Source organism: Engystomops pustulosus, chromosome 10, assembly GCF_040894005.1.
Source record: "Engystomops pustulosus chromosome 10, aEngPut4.maternal, whole genome shotgun sequence".
In the NCBI taxonomy this organism is placed as follows: Eukaryota; Metazoa; Chordata; class Amphibia; order Anura; family Leptodactylidae; genus Engystomops; species Engystomops pustulosus.
Genome location: NC_092420.1, coordinates 72,201,297 through 72,218,973, shown reverse-complemented (window position 1 = coordinate 72,218,973; position 17,677 = coordinate 72,201,297). Strand labels below are relative to the sequence as shown.

The following is a 17,677-nucleotide window of genomic DNA, read 5'->3' as shown; positions in this document are numbered from 1 at the left end:
CCTGCAGCAGCCTTCCCCCTAGTACCATATTACTGAGCCTACAGAGTAGTTATGTGCTAAGTATTACTACCAATGGTGAGAAAACACATGATAACATCTAATATAAAGCAGAGTTACCCTATAACCTCTACTCTTGGCCTTCTTTCTAGTATACACGAGTTACTGAGGACAAACCACAGAATTATTCCTCTGGTGGAATCAAGAAATCTCCGTACAACTAAATAAAACAACACAAGTGGATTGATTAGAAGAAAGATTTATTGATTGGATGAAACATTAGATGTATAAGAAACAGATTGGTTGATCATCAAGGAAATCAAAAGGATTAATCATAAGATTTTATATTTTTTATTCTTTTTTTATTGCTTGCTCTCATCTCTTCTACTTTCTTGGTCCAATGTCCCTAAAAAAAATAGATATGTAGGATAAATAATGAAGTAAAATCTAACATGATATAAACAGCTTTAACCTTTTTTGGAGAATACAGTAGTTGTACCTCCAGTGATATAATAAAGTCTGGGTGCAGGGTTACTTTACTAGTGAAACATTTTGGAGGAGAGATAATGATGGAAGAGAAGGGATTGTGTAAAACACGGATATATAAAGGATTGCGTTCTGCTTTCTAAATCTCTTAAATCTCAGGTATCGGCTCCCTGCAGGTGAACATGTGCTGATCTCTGGCCACGAATAACAGATATGTGATCTATTTTTGTGCTTCAAATATCATCAGTGTGTAATCCATTGCCGAGCCGTATGTCAGCAGGAAAGGTTTGTGTGTTACTCGTATCTGATTCTCTAGAAGAGTCACATAACTGTGTTACCTAGTAAGTGATCTGCACATATGAGCTGCATCAAATGACTCCTGAGTGTCTCCCGGGTGGTGTCTGTATTTTTTTCATAGTCTTCTATGGGACAGCTCGGGTTGTAAACATGGGCAGGAATAGGACCTACTCTGAGTTTTCTACAGACTACACCCAGTTGTGTGCATGCGGCTATTGAAATAAATGTGTCAGTGTACTATCTGCAAAAAAAGGGATAGCACACAGACAAGAAAGTCATTCATGTGGAATAAGAGTGAATACTGCCCAATCACATCTGGATGACATTGTTCCAAATCCATATGTGTACAGAGGGAAATTTATAAAAAAAAATTTCACTAGCCAAATACTTCCATAAATTGTGTATATATTGCATTGTTTCCCCATCTAATAAGCTCTGTGTGATTAATATAATGTATGCTCTACCATATATGTACAGAGGTCCCTAGTAACACTGAGGCACAATACTACAGAGCAAGGTGAATATGTAAGGAAATGTATCCTCCAAATGGTCACTATTACCAATGAAACATAAATATATATAAAAGAAATGATAATGTTATGAGATTTTGCACAGTTTACCGGATAAGTTGGGATTAGTTTTTGAATGAAACAAGACCTCAGCCAATCATACCACCAAGACCAACATCTGGAAGCTTTATCTAAATAAAAGGGAATCATTTGGTTATTATTAGGTAATAGCGAAGCAAAATATACGTTTAAAAACATAGAAACAGAAATCAACACTGATTCCATGACTCGAGCTGCAGCTTGACCGCCACAAAAACCTGCAGAAATGTTAGTGGAACTCCTGGTTGTGTATAATGGGACCTGCAGCAGGATATTATTATTATCCTGATGTGAAATATACAGTCACCCTATTTACATCACCTATGGGATTATAAGAGAAGATATGTGGTTGTGACCGGAATACACTTTGATGGTACATTTTATTTACACCTCCTATCTGCATAGAGCAGATACAAAAACCCTAAAGACCTGAATGTGTTATCTCCAGCCTCATCCCATTTATAGGACAATCATACATGTGCACTTACCAATTTACATGCCAAATCATACAAAACCCCAGATGGTCCGATAAGTGCCTGAAATAACATAAAAAGTTTTTAATAGTTGCTGTTTTTTATATGATTTTACTAAAGGCAAATTTACTGAAATCTAATAATATTGTTGTGCAGTATTTAATAAATTCCTAAATTGGTGAAATCTAAATGAGATTCTGTCAGCTTCTAGACAATATATAAACTTATGGGGACACATGTATCTTTTATTTGGCTTGGCTTCTTTTTGTTTAGTTGAAACTTTTTTGGTGCATTTGCACTTTTGCAACAGTTTTTGTGCTTAAGACAATCTTACTACTAGAGGGGAAACTCTGGCTTCCTCTTTAACTTTGGGAAGATTTGTGCATGAAAATAATTCCAATTTAAAGATACCAGGAAAAGCATCAATACTTTTAAGAGATACCAGTGTGGTCTGGAGGCTTATTAGAAAAAAAATTCCAGTTACCAATGGATATTTCAGAATTTTTGTTACTAAGAGACTTATTTTATATGGGTAAATGAAAAGGACAGCAGGGATGGCTTTCCAATTGGGAGAAGAAAGGAGTCTATGGGCTTGGAGATATAATAGATATGAAGGGAAAGTAATTGAAGTTATTTGACCAGGTAAAGAGTGAGTTTGGTTTAAGGGACTCAGAATGTTTTGTATTATTTACAGATCATTAATGGATAAAGGATTTTTGAAGAGGATAGGAAAAGGTAACTGTGAACTTTTTGGGAAAATATTTGACTCAGTGGGAGGAAACCCTTCGATTATAAACATTAGAATGAATTTGACATCTGGGGACGAGAATAACTGTAATTGTAAGGTAGAAAATAAATGGGCAAGAGATGTAGAGGAGTATATCTCAGAAGAAGTAGAATCATTGTATTGTAAGAAAGAAAAAAGAAAACATAATCTTGCTTCAAAGTTCTAGTTGGATAAATGTCCAGTGCCATAAGCAGGCCTTTCTTGTGTTTGAAACCAGTTTTTCCTAAGTAAGACTTAGGCACCTCACCTACAAGGTAATATGTTCAGTATGTAAATGTGACCTTCTGCAAGTATATTATTGTGAGGTTAAACCATAAATGATGGAACGATGTAGAAACCTCTGATTGTTCGCTCTTTCATTATTACTGTGCTGCAGCCTCTTGTTCTAGGAGTCAGTAGTAAATCTGTGGACAAGTAACAAGCTCCACATAGGAATCTGGATCCCAAAAGTAAATTTCAGATCTCGACAAAACCATAAACTATTGGTAGTGGAAAAATACTAATACTTTACTGTATATTCACTTGCTATTATTATTTTAACCTGGTGCTAGTTGTATTCTTAGATCTGTACACCAGTATTATCTATTCTGTACATTATCTCAAAGTGCTTTGCTGTCCTATAGAACATTTCCTTTCAAATTGCCCGCATTACAGACAGTCCCTGGGTTACATACAAGATAGGTTCTTTAGGTTTGTTCTTAAGTTGAATTTGTATGTAAGTCGGAACTGTATATTTTATCATTGTAACTCCGCCCAAAATTTTTTTTGGTCTCTGTGAGAATTGGATTTTAAAACTTTTGGGTTATCATAAGAACCAGGATTAACAATAAAGCTTAACTGCAGGCACCTTTGATAACTGTTATAGCTGTTTATTGTAGCCTAAGGCTAAAGTACAGTAAAGTAAGTTGGGTGTTCTTAAGTAGGGGACTGCCTGTACTCAAAAGTAGATTCTTCCTTCCTTCCTTCTAAATCAGTTGGGAATTGTGAAATGAATAGAGAAGTGAATGAATAATAACATGTACTATAACTATAAATGTTGTAGATTTGTGATTCTCACCAATATTTCACAGATGGGGGGTTATAATTACATCTTATTAGACTATAACAATACAATAATTACACAAATATTTTCAAAATCTAAAAAGAAACTTACCTGAAGTAAATCAAGGACCTTCTGCACTAAACCTTCTAGACTTTCTCCAAGCTTTGTGACTAATTCTTCCTGTAATACATTTGTCATGTAAATGTGTTAGTTATACAAGTGATCTTACTGTATTATCTTTATCAGACTGTAGAAACCTTTCTTTATTGTACTGAGGAAACTAACACTTTGGGGGTCATTTACTAAGGGCCCGATTCATGTTTTCCCAACGTGTTACCCGAATATTTCCGATTTGAGCGTATTTTCCCTGTATTGCCCCGGGTTTTTGGTGCACGCGATCGGATTGTGGCGCATCAGCGCCGGCATGCACGCAACGGAAATCAGGGGGTGTGGCCGAACGATAACCCGAAGGAATTCAGAAAAACCGCCGCATTTAAAAAAAAAAAAAAGTGTTGCTGGACATGCTCTTACCTTCACCAGTTATAGAATGGTGCATTCTGGCGTTCCTCGGGGAACTTCAGCGCAGCAGCGACATCTGGTGGACGTCGGAGGAGCTGCCTTAGTGAATCGCCAGAAGACCCGAATCCACCGCACAGAACGCGCCGCTGGATCGCGAATGGGCCGGGTAAGTAAATCTGCCCCTTTGTGTAGATATTGTATATGAAAATATCCACATGTTACAGTTTTGGGCGACCTTTACAGCTCCCTTTGAGGATTCTGTTCTTCTGCTTTGTTATAGTGTATGAACACCAAGCCCACAGTATCACAAAGACTCATCTGAATGATTTGGACTAATGGAATGATTTTAAGATATACTAATAAGAGCAAGATTTCTTACCACTGTATCACCAGTGCCAAGTGCATCGTCCCCAAAGCAAGCAGCGTTTTTCTAATGAGAAATAAAGACAATAAAACTTGTGTTACCTTCTTGTATTAGAAGCGATAGAAGCAACTTAATAATATGACAGCAATAATCAGCCAGTGCTCACCTAGGAATATAGTCTATATAGCTAAAAATGATGTCACTGATCTAGTTATCCATGGCATTTTTTTCCATAAGTTTGCCTAACAATTTTGATCTTGTGATTCAGGTTTTCAAGTGTAAAGAAATAACTACAACTACCCATAGCTTTCTCTCTCCTACTTGATTCCAATAACTGTGCATTATATAGCCGTTCTATTGTATGATGTATGTGTCATATCTGGAAAAATGAAGGATTATCGATGACAGAGTTTGAGTAAGCATAAAGGCAGAACATGCAGCTGGTATGGGGCTGGGCGAGAAGGTTGTCCAGGGTTTCATTTCCTCCATACACATCTCAACATACATTCATATCATTTTACTGGAGCCACCAATAGGGGTAAATGTTTAATTGAGTTCAACCAATGCTAGATATAAGTGGAGGATTAAGGGTCCCATGGGCCCAGGGCTGTTCACAAGACTAGGGCCCCTAGGTATCTAAACTAACATGTGCCCAGATGTTAGGACTTAGGTACTCATCTATATGGTTAATCTCGTACTGTTCCTAAAAGTAATTTCATGATAAACTTCAAACAAGCACTTAAAACCCATCTTTTAAGTAAAGCCAATCTCATTCCATAACTGCAGGAAACCATCACAACCAGATATCCAAGACTGCATATAAGCCAAGGCTCCCAATTTTAGAAAAAATAGGTATTGACTCAAGAATAAGCCCTAGAGTAGGAAACAGAGCTCCACATTAATGAAATATCAGCAGTAAAGCCCCCCTTTGATGTAATGTCCACAACAGAGCCCCATTTAATGTTATGTCCTCAGCAGGGCCCCCTTTAATGAAATGTCCACAGCAGAGCCCTCTTATACATAAGTATCTGCAGCAGATTTCCATTTACAGGCAGTCCCCGGGTTACATACAAGATAGGGTCTGTAGGTTTGTTCTTAAGTTGAGTTTGAATGTAAGTCGGAACTGTATATTTTATCATTGTAATCCCAGCCAGAACTTTTTTGGTCTCTGTGACAATTGGATTTTAAAAATGTTGGGTTGTCATAAGAATCAATATTAGCACTAAAGCTTCATTACAGACACCTGTGATAACTGTTACAGCTGATCATTGTAGCCTAGGACTAAAGTACAATAAATTACCAATATCCAGAGGTCCGTTTGTAACTAGGGGTCGTATGTAAGTCGAGTGTCTTAAGTAGGGGACCGCCTGTACATAAATGTCCACAACAGATGCCCCCCTAGAATAACATTTCCACAGCAGATGCACTCCTTTCATAAAATGTCCTCAACAGATGCCCCTTTACATAAATGTCCACACCAGAGATTTCTCCCACACTATTAATGACACCTCCGCATCATAGTGTATGTGCCCAGGCAGAAAGAGGAGAAAATGGAGCCGCAGGGCGGGGGAGAAGAAGCTGAAGGTGAGTTAAGTTTTTTTTCTTAATGATGAAGGGTTTGTGTCCCTTGGAAGCCCATAGTAGTGGATGTAGCAGTCTGTTCTATCCTTCAGAGCTATACAGGGGATATTTATCATTGCATTTTCTGTACTAAGTTTTGGTGTACAGAATGATAAGAATAAGATTCACATGTATAAAGCACATAGGCAGAGATGGTTCTTGTATGTGTAAAGGTATCTGACTATTCTATTTCCAATGAGATCAGTATCTAGATGAATTAGTGTCTGTATATGGACACATCCGTTTTGTGTGACTAGGTCTCTACTCATTACAGTCAATTAGAAGTTTTAAAACTTACCAAGAGCTGCACAACGTCTTTTGCAGTTACTGCATTTCGATCTCCCTAGAAAGCAAACACAGCAAGTTACATGGGAATTTCCTATAATCTCTAATAAATTAAAGGGATTTTCCTATCTTGTGTATTCATGACCTTTCCATAGGTGCGGGTCCTTGACTCCCTTGGTACAGCTGTAAAGTTTGGCATGCATAAGGAACAAAGTATATAGGTTTGCCATATATATGTGGCCACTCTCTATTCAAGTCTATTCGAGTCTATTCGAGTTATTTTCAGCGCTGCCATAGGTCTGAATGGTGAGAGAAGGCAAATGTGGTGAAAGCTCTCCGATTAGCCCGGCCGCAGGAAGGGGACAATAAGCTCCAATGATGTATTTATGACATTTCCTCTGTATATGCCCTACATACAATGGATAGAAAACCCCCTCTAACAACTTCTAAAGCAGATAGCCTGGGGGTCTCAGCAGCCAGAATGTGGTGGTGTCTGTGACAATTGGTTGTTCACGACAAACTGTATATTAAAATATATATAACCTATACTATAGAATCATGTATAATTACCAGACCTAGTGCATGTAAAACATCTGTAAAGTTCACAAAGTAATAATTCTGATTGAATTAAGCTCTCAGCAGTACATTAAAATTACATGTTTTTTTACCACTAATAAATGCAATCATATAAATATTTGATATCTTTTAGTTATTAAAGAGAAAACCAGTGCAGGGGGATCAGATCTGTCACTTCCACAGAAAAGAGGAAGAACAGACCTTTCCATGTGTCACACTGATTCCATCCTCCCATTAGTGGCCTCATCCCCAAATGGCTGTGAATATCAGACTTCTATAACAACTTCCTACTCCTGAGCGTTCTATACCCACAAGTAACATTTCTGTAGATATCCAGGCTGTGACTATAGGACTTTTATATCTAGATAAACCAAGTCTGACCAAAGTCTGACCAAAGCCAAACTTTTTTTATCATTACATTAAAATTATCATTACATTAAAATTTATATTTTTACCTTACAAATGAAGGCCTTTAGGTTGTCGGGCAATGGAGACACATTTTTCTAAAATAAAGAATATACAAGTAAGTTGTAGTTGCTATTAAAGTCATGTGATCTAGAGATTTATTTCAGTCCAATTTTAAATAATATCCATCAATCTGCAAAAAAGATAATTCTGTGTGATATGTGTAAGTTACTGTAATAATACCACGACTGATCCACTGCTCCCCCTCCATATATATAACATTAGTGTTTATGTGTGTGTATTCAAAGAGTAGAGAATTACAATAGATAATCCGATTACATTTATTTCTACTAAACTTTCCCATTAATAATGTTAATTGACTAAACCTTTTAGACCTTATTTCATTTTCTATCTACAAATATGTAAGTATAAATTGGTGATACCGTCAGGGCCTTTGCCAAACAGGTTGATAGCAAAGCATCATCTGCCTGTAATTATAAATATAAATAATTTTATCAGAAATCATGAATTCTGCAGATATAATCATTTGTTCTGTTAACACATGTCCATATGTGTCACATTACCAGAGAGATTATTAGAATAAAGTTCATAATAATATTAAACACCACTGTTATATTAAAAAGAGATAATCAATCAAATAATTAAATGGTTACACAGTCTCTTACACTTTAAGCTGCCATACAATATGGTGTAAATAAATCTCTGAGAGATCTATAACACATAATGGTAAACTTACCAGCGCACATAGTATTTGTGTTGCACCTTCACTCAGTTTTAGTGTGTCCTGGAAAAATACAATGATGATGATGAGGATTTTCTATATTTACATTTTCTACATAGAAAAGTTGTAAGTCTGTTATTATACCTGGTCTTAAAAATATATATTACATAGAAATTATAATAGGAAGTATCAGTAGTTTTTTCTGGAAGTATTTTAAGAACTTTAACAAGATTTATTCAAAACTTAAAGTTTTGGGGACAAGTCTTGGGGACAGAATTACATCTGGTCAGGTAGATATCAGCTATAGCCTCTTCCAGTATTGTGAAATTTTCAATAAAATCCAAATTGGAACAAATAAGTATTGGAAAACAAAGCAGATGGTCTGAATAAATACCATGGTGCTGCTACTTTTACTACTTTTAAGGTGACACCATTGTGCTGACCCAGCCATGAGATTGATGCTCAGAAACCTCCACCAACACAATATACAGGACAGTGCCCGCATCACATTGATGTCATCTTATACTCTGGAGGTTCAGCATTATACCAAACAGAGAGTGGAACAATCTCCTGTCCTCCTGTCATTGTCCTGGATAACAGGCTGGTAGTAGCTTTTGAACCTTTTGTATTATCTTATGACAAGCAACCTATTCCATAACGCCAGCAAGTTACAGCGATACCAGAGAAACCTACCTGCAATCTAACATATCCTGGAGCGGTCTGACTAATGATCAGGGAATATGTTGTGTGCAGGTTGAGTTTCAGCATAATTCGCTGCTGTTCCCTTTTATCCTAGAGCGTTTTGGCAGACTGCCACCCACACACCAGTAAAACCAGTCCTAAGGCCATCAGATGTTTCAGCGTTTGTTCACATTTTTGGAAAACTTCAGGACTTGAATGATCTATTTTTTTATGAAAACTAAACTCTTTCATTTGTATCTCTGCCTCATGTGCTTTACTTTCAGATTACAAAACAGTCTCCTATCAGAAAGCTGCTTTCAGTTTTTACCACTGACTTTAAGAATAAATCTGTCAAAAATTAATCCATCAAAAAAATGGGAAAGCAGTCAAAAAGTCTAATTGCTTGAAATGTGAATGGAGTCTTGTATGTAGGCCGAGGACTACACCAAGGTTATAGTCATGTAACTGTAACCTTGATTGTGCGTTATCCAATACATTTCTATCAATCTATGAATTAATCTGGATCTAATAAGAATTTCTTTACAGTCAAGTGTAAAAATATGAAAAACTATATATCTTATTATTTTGGAAGTTTTTGTAGCTATCAATTGATCTAATTCCACACTGATCAACATTGTGGAAAACTATAAAATGTATCCACCTTCATAGTTTACATTCCATAGAAATACAAATTCTATATCTGAATCCCCCAGTAAGGGCCGTGCTGTGCAATCACATTTAAAGGAATAACTTACAAGCAATTCGAACAACTCACGAGCCACATCCTCCAGAGTCTTTCCAGCTGCTGCTAACGCTTCCTCCTGTAGGGGAAATACATTTAACACAGTAGAAACATGGTTTTATCCATTACTTTTAAATTTCATAGAAGTATATCCTCCGAAGCTTAAATTAAAAGGTAAAATATATTAAATGTACATTTTAAATCATCTGTGTGACTGTATATGTGTGACTGTATATAAACATGTAACATATATAAGCAGCCACTTACATTTCCTATGAAGATAAGTGGATGGGTAATCCAGAAAGAAGGGATCATTTATCCCAATTGTCACATCCCAGAAGAATAATAGTATCAATTTACAGTGACTCCCAAGTCCTTCCTTTCTTCTAGCCCCTTAGCCTACTACCATGCAGGGGGTGCAGGTACAAGCCACTTCTAGGAAACAATAGGCTGTAGAATTGATAGGTGGTTTGGGTGGTGATGCACCCAGAATGTCCTAATGGGGACCCACCATTGACTATTATGGCCCCTGCTCTATAGTCTGTGTTCTAATAATGCAGAAAGTGTTGAAGTTGTAAGCAACATCTCCCACAGCCATATATATAAGTAGTTGGAGCAGACAGGGGCGGACTGGGAAAAAAAAGTGGCCCTGGAAATTTTTTTTAAAGTGGCCCTATATTTTAGGCGGGGCCAGTCTAGCTGTGCGTGGTCGACATGGGTGGGCGGGGTCAATAAGTAATTGGTGGATGATTAGCAAAATAGCAGTAAGTAAAGTTGTGATAAAAACTGGATGACAACATCATGGATTAGACATCATTGCCTTAATGAGATACAGGCAGTCCCCGGTTTACATACAGGATAGGTTCTTTAGGTTTGTTCTTAAGTTGAATTTGTATGTAAGTCAAAACTGTATATTTTATAATTGTATATCGAGACCAAAAAATTTTTTTGGCCCCAGTGACAATTGTAGTTTCAAAATTTTTTGCTGTAATGGGACCAAGGATGATTAATAAAGCTTCATTACAGACACCTTACAGCTGATCATTGCAGCCTGGGACTATAGTAACATCCAGAGAGGTCAGCAGAGGTGACAGGGGGCAGAGGGGTCCGTCTGTAACTAGGGGTTAGAATATACTCATAATCTGTACAGTGCAAGTGCCCATCAGTCCCAAGCCCAGGGGCTTTGCTAGCTTTGTAAAAGATTCGGGGCACGGGCCCCAATGTATAACTACCAAATTCTCAGTATTGTACTCTAACCTACAAGCTCTACCCCCATTTTAGTGCCCCAACAATTAATGGAGTATCCTCATGCACATGTAATCTTTCCACAGGACCAGAGGAAGGCCCTGTACCTATCATGAAAAAGAGAGCCCCCACTTTTCCCCTACTCTATGTTGTGCAGAATGGAGAGTCTATGGGTGCGCCATAAATACAAGAGTATAGACTGTGATTTTTAGCACACCCATAGAACCAAATAGGGAACAGATCCCACACCTTAAAGGGTTTTTTTCATGAACAAAAGTTAGGCCCTATCCACACGTCTTTCATGCAAATTTCATGCATAAATCTGTGAGAACATACAGGAAAGAACGCATCATCTACATTACTTTTTCAAAATGACATTCACTTTACTCCTACTATATTACGCTGCAGATTTTCCACACCGAAATCTGTGTCTAATATCTGCAGGGAATCCACAATTTGTGCAGAAAGCCTTACTACTGACCCATCTGATCACACCTCTAACACCTGCTGGCCCCACTGCTCACCCCTTTGCTCACACCTGACCCCTCTCCTAACACCTTCTGAACCATCCGCTCACACCTGACCCCTCTCCTAACACATCCTGAACAATCTCCTCACACCTGACCCCTCTCCTAACACCTCCTGAACCATCCCCTCACACCTGACCCCTCTCCTAACACCTCCTGAACCACCCCCTCACACCTGACCCCTCTCCTAACACCTCCTGAACAATCTCCTCACACCTGACCCCTCTCCTAACACCACCTGAACCATCTCCTCACACCTGACCCCTCTCCTAACACCTCTTGAACAATCTCCTCACACCTGACCCCTCTCCTAACACCTCTTGAACCATCCCCTCACACCTGACCCCTCTCCTAACACCTCTTGAACAATCTCCTCACACCTGACCCCTCTCCTAACACCTCCTGAACCATCTCCTCACACCTGACCCCTCTCCTAACACCTCCTGAACAATCTCCTCACACCTGACCCCTCTCCTCACACCTGACCCCTCTCCTAACACCTCCTGAACCATCCCCTCACACCTGACCCCTCTCCTAACACCTCCTGAACCATCTCTTCACACCTGACCCCTCTCCTAATACCTTCTGAACCATCCCCTCACACCTGACCCCTCCTGAACCATCTCTTCACACCTGACCCCTCTCCTAATACCTTCTGAACCATCCCCTCACACCTGACCCCTCCTGAACCATCCCCTCACACCTGACCCCTCTCCTAACACCTCCTGAACCATCTCCTCACACCTGACCCCTCTCCTAACACCTCCTGAACCATCCCCTCACACCTGACCCCTCTCCTAACACCTCCTGAACCATCTCCTCACACCTGACCCCTCTCCTAACACCACCTGAACCATCTCCTCACACCTGACCCCTCTCCTAACACCTCCTGAACCCTCTCCTCACACCTGACCCCTCTCCTAACACCTCCTGAACAATCTCCTCACACCTGACCCCTCTCCTCACACCTGACCCCTCTCCTAACACCTCCTGAACCATCTCCTCACACCTGACCCCTCTCCTAACACCTCCTGAACAATCTCCTCACACCGGACCCCTCTCCTAACACCTCCTGCATCACCCCCTCACACCTGACCCCTCTCCTAACACCTCCTGAACCATCCCCTCACACCTGACCCCTCTCCTAACACCACCTGAACCATCTCCTCACACCTGACCCCTCTCCTAACACCTCCTGAACAATCTCCTCACACCGGACCCCTCTCCTAACACCTCCTGAACCATCCCCTCACACCTGACCCCTCCTGAACCATCTCCTCACACCTGACCCCTCTCCTAACACCTGACCCCTCTCCTAACACCTCCTGAACCATCTCCTCACACCTGACCCCTCTCCTAACACCTCCTGAACCATCCCCTCACACCTGACCCCTCTCCTAACACCTCCTGCATCACCCCCTCACACCTGACCCCTCTCCTAACACCTCCTGAACCATCCCCTCACACCTGACCCCTCCTGAACCATCTCCTCACACCTGACCCCTCTCCTAACACCTCCTGCATCACCCCCTCACACCTGACCCCTCTCCTAACACCTCCTGCATCACCCCCTCACACCTGACCCCTCTCCTAACACCTCCTGCATCACCCCCTCACACCTGACCCCTCTCCTAACACCTCCTGAACCATCCCCTCACACCTGACCCCTCCTGAACCATCTCCTCACACCTGACCCCTCTCCTAACACCTCCTGCATCACCCCCTCACACCTGACCCCTCTCCTAACACCTCCTGCATCACCCCCTCACACCTGACCCCTCTCCTAACACCTCCTGAACCATCCCCTCACACCTGACCCCTCCTGAACCATCTCCTCACACCTGACCCGTCTCCTAACACCACCTGAATCATCCCCTCACACCTGACCCCTCTCCTAACAACTCCTGACCCATGTGAACCCTCTTTGGTTTTACCTTTCCAGGTGTCACTCATGTGCTGGCTCTTATTCTTAGCTCCGCCCACTACTTCCGGTCTGAACTTCTTCTGATTCCCCCGCTCTGCTCCTCCAGGGCTGTAGTTCCCTACTCTCAGCTACTCCGGTGTGGGGGCGGGGCCAGCTGTAAGCACACCCCTCTCTCCTCACCACCAATCACAGCAGGAGCAGCACAATCCTGCTGAGCTCAAAGCCTGTGCATGGCCCCTGTAGCGGTGCATTGAGTCCTAGCTGACACTGGCACAAGCTCCCACTCTGCTCTTGGTGCGCAGCACAGGGGTAGGATGAGGTCTGTGCCTGCCAGTGGGGACTGCTTCATGCTCCGCACTCCGCTGACGATCCTGTGCTGTACAGCAGCAGCGTGTGAAGCGGCCTGCCTTAGAGCAGTGACGTCACAGTGTCAGTGTACTGTGGACACTTGTAGGCCCGGCACTGCAGCCGCCTAGCACCAGCGCTGCGCTGCCTGCTAGTGTGGTGCCTCACCCGCGGTCGGCCCGACCAGCCTCAGACCGGCCCCAGATCAGCCCCGGACCTGTCGGCCCACCGGGAACAGCCCCGGTGGGTTCAATGGCCAGTCCGCCCCTGGGAGCAGATGTCAGGCCTGTACACCAATTCTTCATTCTTAATGTTTTGATGGCAATTGACCTCATTTAATATCTGTTCTGTTGGCTTTCCAATTATTTGGTTTCCGGGAAGCTAGTCCATTCATATCCATATTTTTCACTTCATTTAGAATGAGGTGTTAATGCAGTTCTTTACTTACTAATGTCTGATCTTCATGAATATTAAGAATTACATCCAAAGCACAACCGGCACATTTCTAGTAAGAGATTAGAAGAAAAGAGAACCTTTTATTTAGGTCATCAGCTACAAACAATATGTTCTATGTCATATAACATCATTTATCATGTTCTAAAAGTAAACTATGTAGAACAAGATTCAGAATAGTTTTTTAGGGCACTTTTTTATTCCAGTGTCAGGTATTCTATAATGTCATCGCCATCCTTATCTTGTATCACTATGACCCTGCACTGTGATAAATACAACAATAAAAATTAAAATCAATGAAATATGGTTCAGTCAGGGATTACTGGAACTGTTACACTTGGATATACTGTATAGTAAGTTTCTAACTAATAATCATAAATTCCTTTTAGTAAGCAAATTATACCCTAATAAATTATAACTGGGAGATATTACATTCACTAAACAACATCTATAATGGGAAATAGGAAACCATCCTAATCCTATAGCATCCCATGGTCTGTCCTGTCCTGTCAGTAGCTGATAAATATCATGACACTACTGTTTGAGGGGAACGGAAAATTGAGATAGGACTTCCAGACACTTCTCTACAAATCTTTTCAACAGAATTTAGCGCCGTTCCTTACTTATATCCTGTAACGGCAGTAATATACTTTTGAAGGTTACAAATGATAAGAAATACATACAGTGCTGCAACAATAATTGAGATGCTTCACTGCATAAGCCACCAAAAACATTAGAAACGTAGGGGCAGATTTATCAAGCTGTATAAAAGTAAGAATGTTCTTAAAACCAATAACAGTTCAGCTTTCATTTTACCAGTGCTCATGACTATTTTAAAGGGGAGCTTTAATTGGTTGCCATGGGCAACTAAGAACATTCTTACTTTTAGACAGTTTGATAAATCTGCCCCACAAGGTTCTACTGCAGAAATGTCTATCAGTGTCCATTGGAACCTGACAAATGTTTCCCCTCTCTCGCTATGTAAGTAATCTAGTGTAATTGTACGACTATATATATATATATTTACAGCACATGTTCTTAAACAATAGCAATGTCATATCTTACCAGTATGAGTATAAGTTCTTTCGTAGCTGCCCTAAATTTCTCTTCATTTCGTGTGATCTGTGGGTAAACAATTACGAAAAATAAATATATGTACAATTATACATTTAACTACCGTATATACTTGCGTATAAGGCGAGTTTTTCAGCACAAAAAATGTGCTGTAAAATGTCCCCTCGACTTATACACGAGTCTATAACAAAAAAAAAAATTACCCACTTAAAAAAAATAAACTTAAATACTCACCCTCCGATGTCAGCGCGTTGCGTCTTCTTTCTTCTCCGCGGCTCCTCTTCTCTCTTCTTTCTTCTGTCATGGACGCGCCCATGTTTTCTTAGTGGCCGCGCATACTATGACGTCAGCAGCGGCCGCGTCATAGTATGCGCATGCTAGAAGAAAACATGGCCGCGTCCATGCCGGAAGATAGAAGAGAGAAGAGGAGCCGCGGAGAAGAAAGAAGACGGGACACGCTGACATCGGGGACATCGGTAAGTTGCGCCGACATCGGGGAGCCGCGCTGACATCGGAGGGTGAGTATATAAGTTTTTTTTTTTAAGGCCCGTGGGGGCAGGCAGGCTGTATACTACTAGGGGCTTGCTGTATACTACTAGGGGCTTGCTGTATACTACTAGGGGCTTGCTGCATACTACTAGGGGATTGCTGTATACTACTAGGGGCTTGCTGTATACTACTAGGGGCTGCTGTACACTACTATGGGCTGCTGTATACTACTAGGGGCTGCTGTATACTACTAGGGCTGCTAAATACTACATGGGGGCTGGCAGGCTGTATACTACTGGGGGCTGGCAGGCTGTATACTACTGGGGGGTTTGACCAATGCATTTCCCACCCTCGGCTTATACTCGAGTCAGTAGTTTTTCCCAGTTTTGGTGGTAAAATTAGGTGTCTCGGCTTATACTCGGGTCGGCTTATACTCGAGTATATACGGTAACACATTCTTTATTGATATTAAATATTGGCAAATATAATTTACTTACCTTTCCTTTGTAGCTACACACAAAAATTGCAAGATTTACAGTGAAAGCTGGAGCATGCTAGATAAGAAGAGACAATAGAAATATATTAGTCAATGTAGATCAGAACTACATAACCTTGGTTAAGATTGGGGGAGTCGCCATCAGTTACTATGACAGCTATGTCTATGCTGGACTCCCAGGCCTGTCATTTATCCTGACCATAACCTGCCAGAGACAGTTGCTTAGACCTCAGTCATATAACTGTCATATACTTCAGTATTGCATTATATGGCAGAAGTGATTAAAACCCTAAGGTTCAATGCACAGTTGGGGGACAAATAGTAAAAGAAAAGTTTTTAAAAATCAAAAAAAATTACAAGAATCTAAAAATTTAAATCCCTTTTCTTTTACTAGAACATATATAAAACAATAAACAAGTGAAATCATAAAAATGTTAGATATCCCTGTGCCCCCAAAATCCTGCTCTTTAAAAATAGAAAATGTGTCTACCCAACAGTGAAGCCTGTACCAGAAAATAGCAGCCAAATCTCTGAACCGCCACTTTATTGCTAATTTGCAACTCAAACAAAGTGACTAAAAGGTTGTATAGTAAGGACAATGGCAGCAATAAAAACATAATCTTGTCCTGCAAGAAATGAGACCTGTCTAAATGCTGCAATATGAAAAATTCATTGGTGATAGAACATGGAAAAACGAAAAAAAATTTTTTGGTACAAAAAGATAACTATTGGAACATTAACAGTTACATAAACTTGGATTTCCTGTGACTGTACCAACCAAGGAATATGAAGAAAGTATAATTTGGAATAAAAATTAAAATACATAAATATACAGAGCACACAAGAAAATTGTGCAAATGTGTTTTTTTTCACTAGTTTCCACATTTTTATATTTTTTTTTCTCACTAAATGATATAGAATATTATTATCCAGCCACTAGAAAGTACAATTGTTTAACATAAAAACAAGCCCTCACACAGCTCTGTACATGGATATTTAAAGTAAAATATGGATTTTTGAAGGTGGGCAGCAATAAACAAAAACACAGAAACAAAAACGGGACAAGTCATTAGAGAGTTAATAGCAAACTTGCACAGGCTGAGCTGATGAAAGTCTATGTTTAGACCCCAGTAGCTTTGTAATGTGCACATTAACCTGTGATTTCCTCTAGTAATGTTTGCCTGCTTTACCTTGACCGCATCTGCTTTTGCCCTGTCACATAAATATTTTTGGACCTTGGTTATTATTATTATTATTACTTTTTTGCTGCTGTAGTTACAGTTAACATTTCTATGGGCTGCAAAATTGCACAAAAAATTTAAAGGTAAAATTATTGTCCGACATTTGAACAAACGGCCTTAAAATAACAGCTTTATGGGTCTAGATTTAAATAACCTTTAGCTATATTGAGATTTTATATTGGTCATTGAGGCCTAAATATACATTTTGTTATTAAAAAAAGTTAAATACATTAGTATTTATTCAAACTTACATTTACAG

The 17,677-nt window shown here is 40.1% G+C and overlaps 1 protein-coding gene across 1 annotated transcript; it reads right to left on the bottom strand.

Annotated features, from left to right (window-relative positions):
• Positions 1-236: 236 nt before the first annotated feature.
• Positions 237-17,465, bottom strand: LOC140105231 (ranaspumin-like). The gene is made up of 15 exons (XM_072129180.1): positions 17,457-17,465; positions 16,327-16,359; positions 16,179-16,235; positions 15,184-15,240; positions 14,114-14,170; positions 9,638-9,703; positions 8,217-8,264; positions 7,903-7,947; positions 7,510-7,557; positions 6,492-6,536; positions 4,589-4,639; positions 3,802-3,870; positions 1,877-1,924; positions 1,401-1,480; positions 237-403 (listed from the first exon to the last, which is right to left on the bottom strand). The coding sequence occupies exons 1-14, from the start codon at positions 17,463-17,465 to the stop codon at positions 1,439-1,441; spliced, it is 675 nt and encodes a 224-aa protein (XP_071985281.1). The 3' UTR covers positions 237-403; positions 1,401-1,438.
• Between the last annotated feature and the right edge of the window lie 212 nt (positions 17,466-17,677).

Coding starts and splice junctions, on each gene's coding strand:
- LOC140105231 (XM_072129180.1), bottom strand. Junction 16,236..16,326: donor GCATAGACATAGCTGTCATA/GTAACTGATGGC, acceptor CTTCTTATCTAG/CATGCTCCAGCTTTCACTGT. Junction 1,925..3,801: donor AGGTCCTTGATTTACTTCAG/GTAAGTTTCTTT, acceptor ATGTTATTTCAG/GCACTTATCGGACCATCTGG.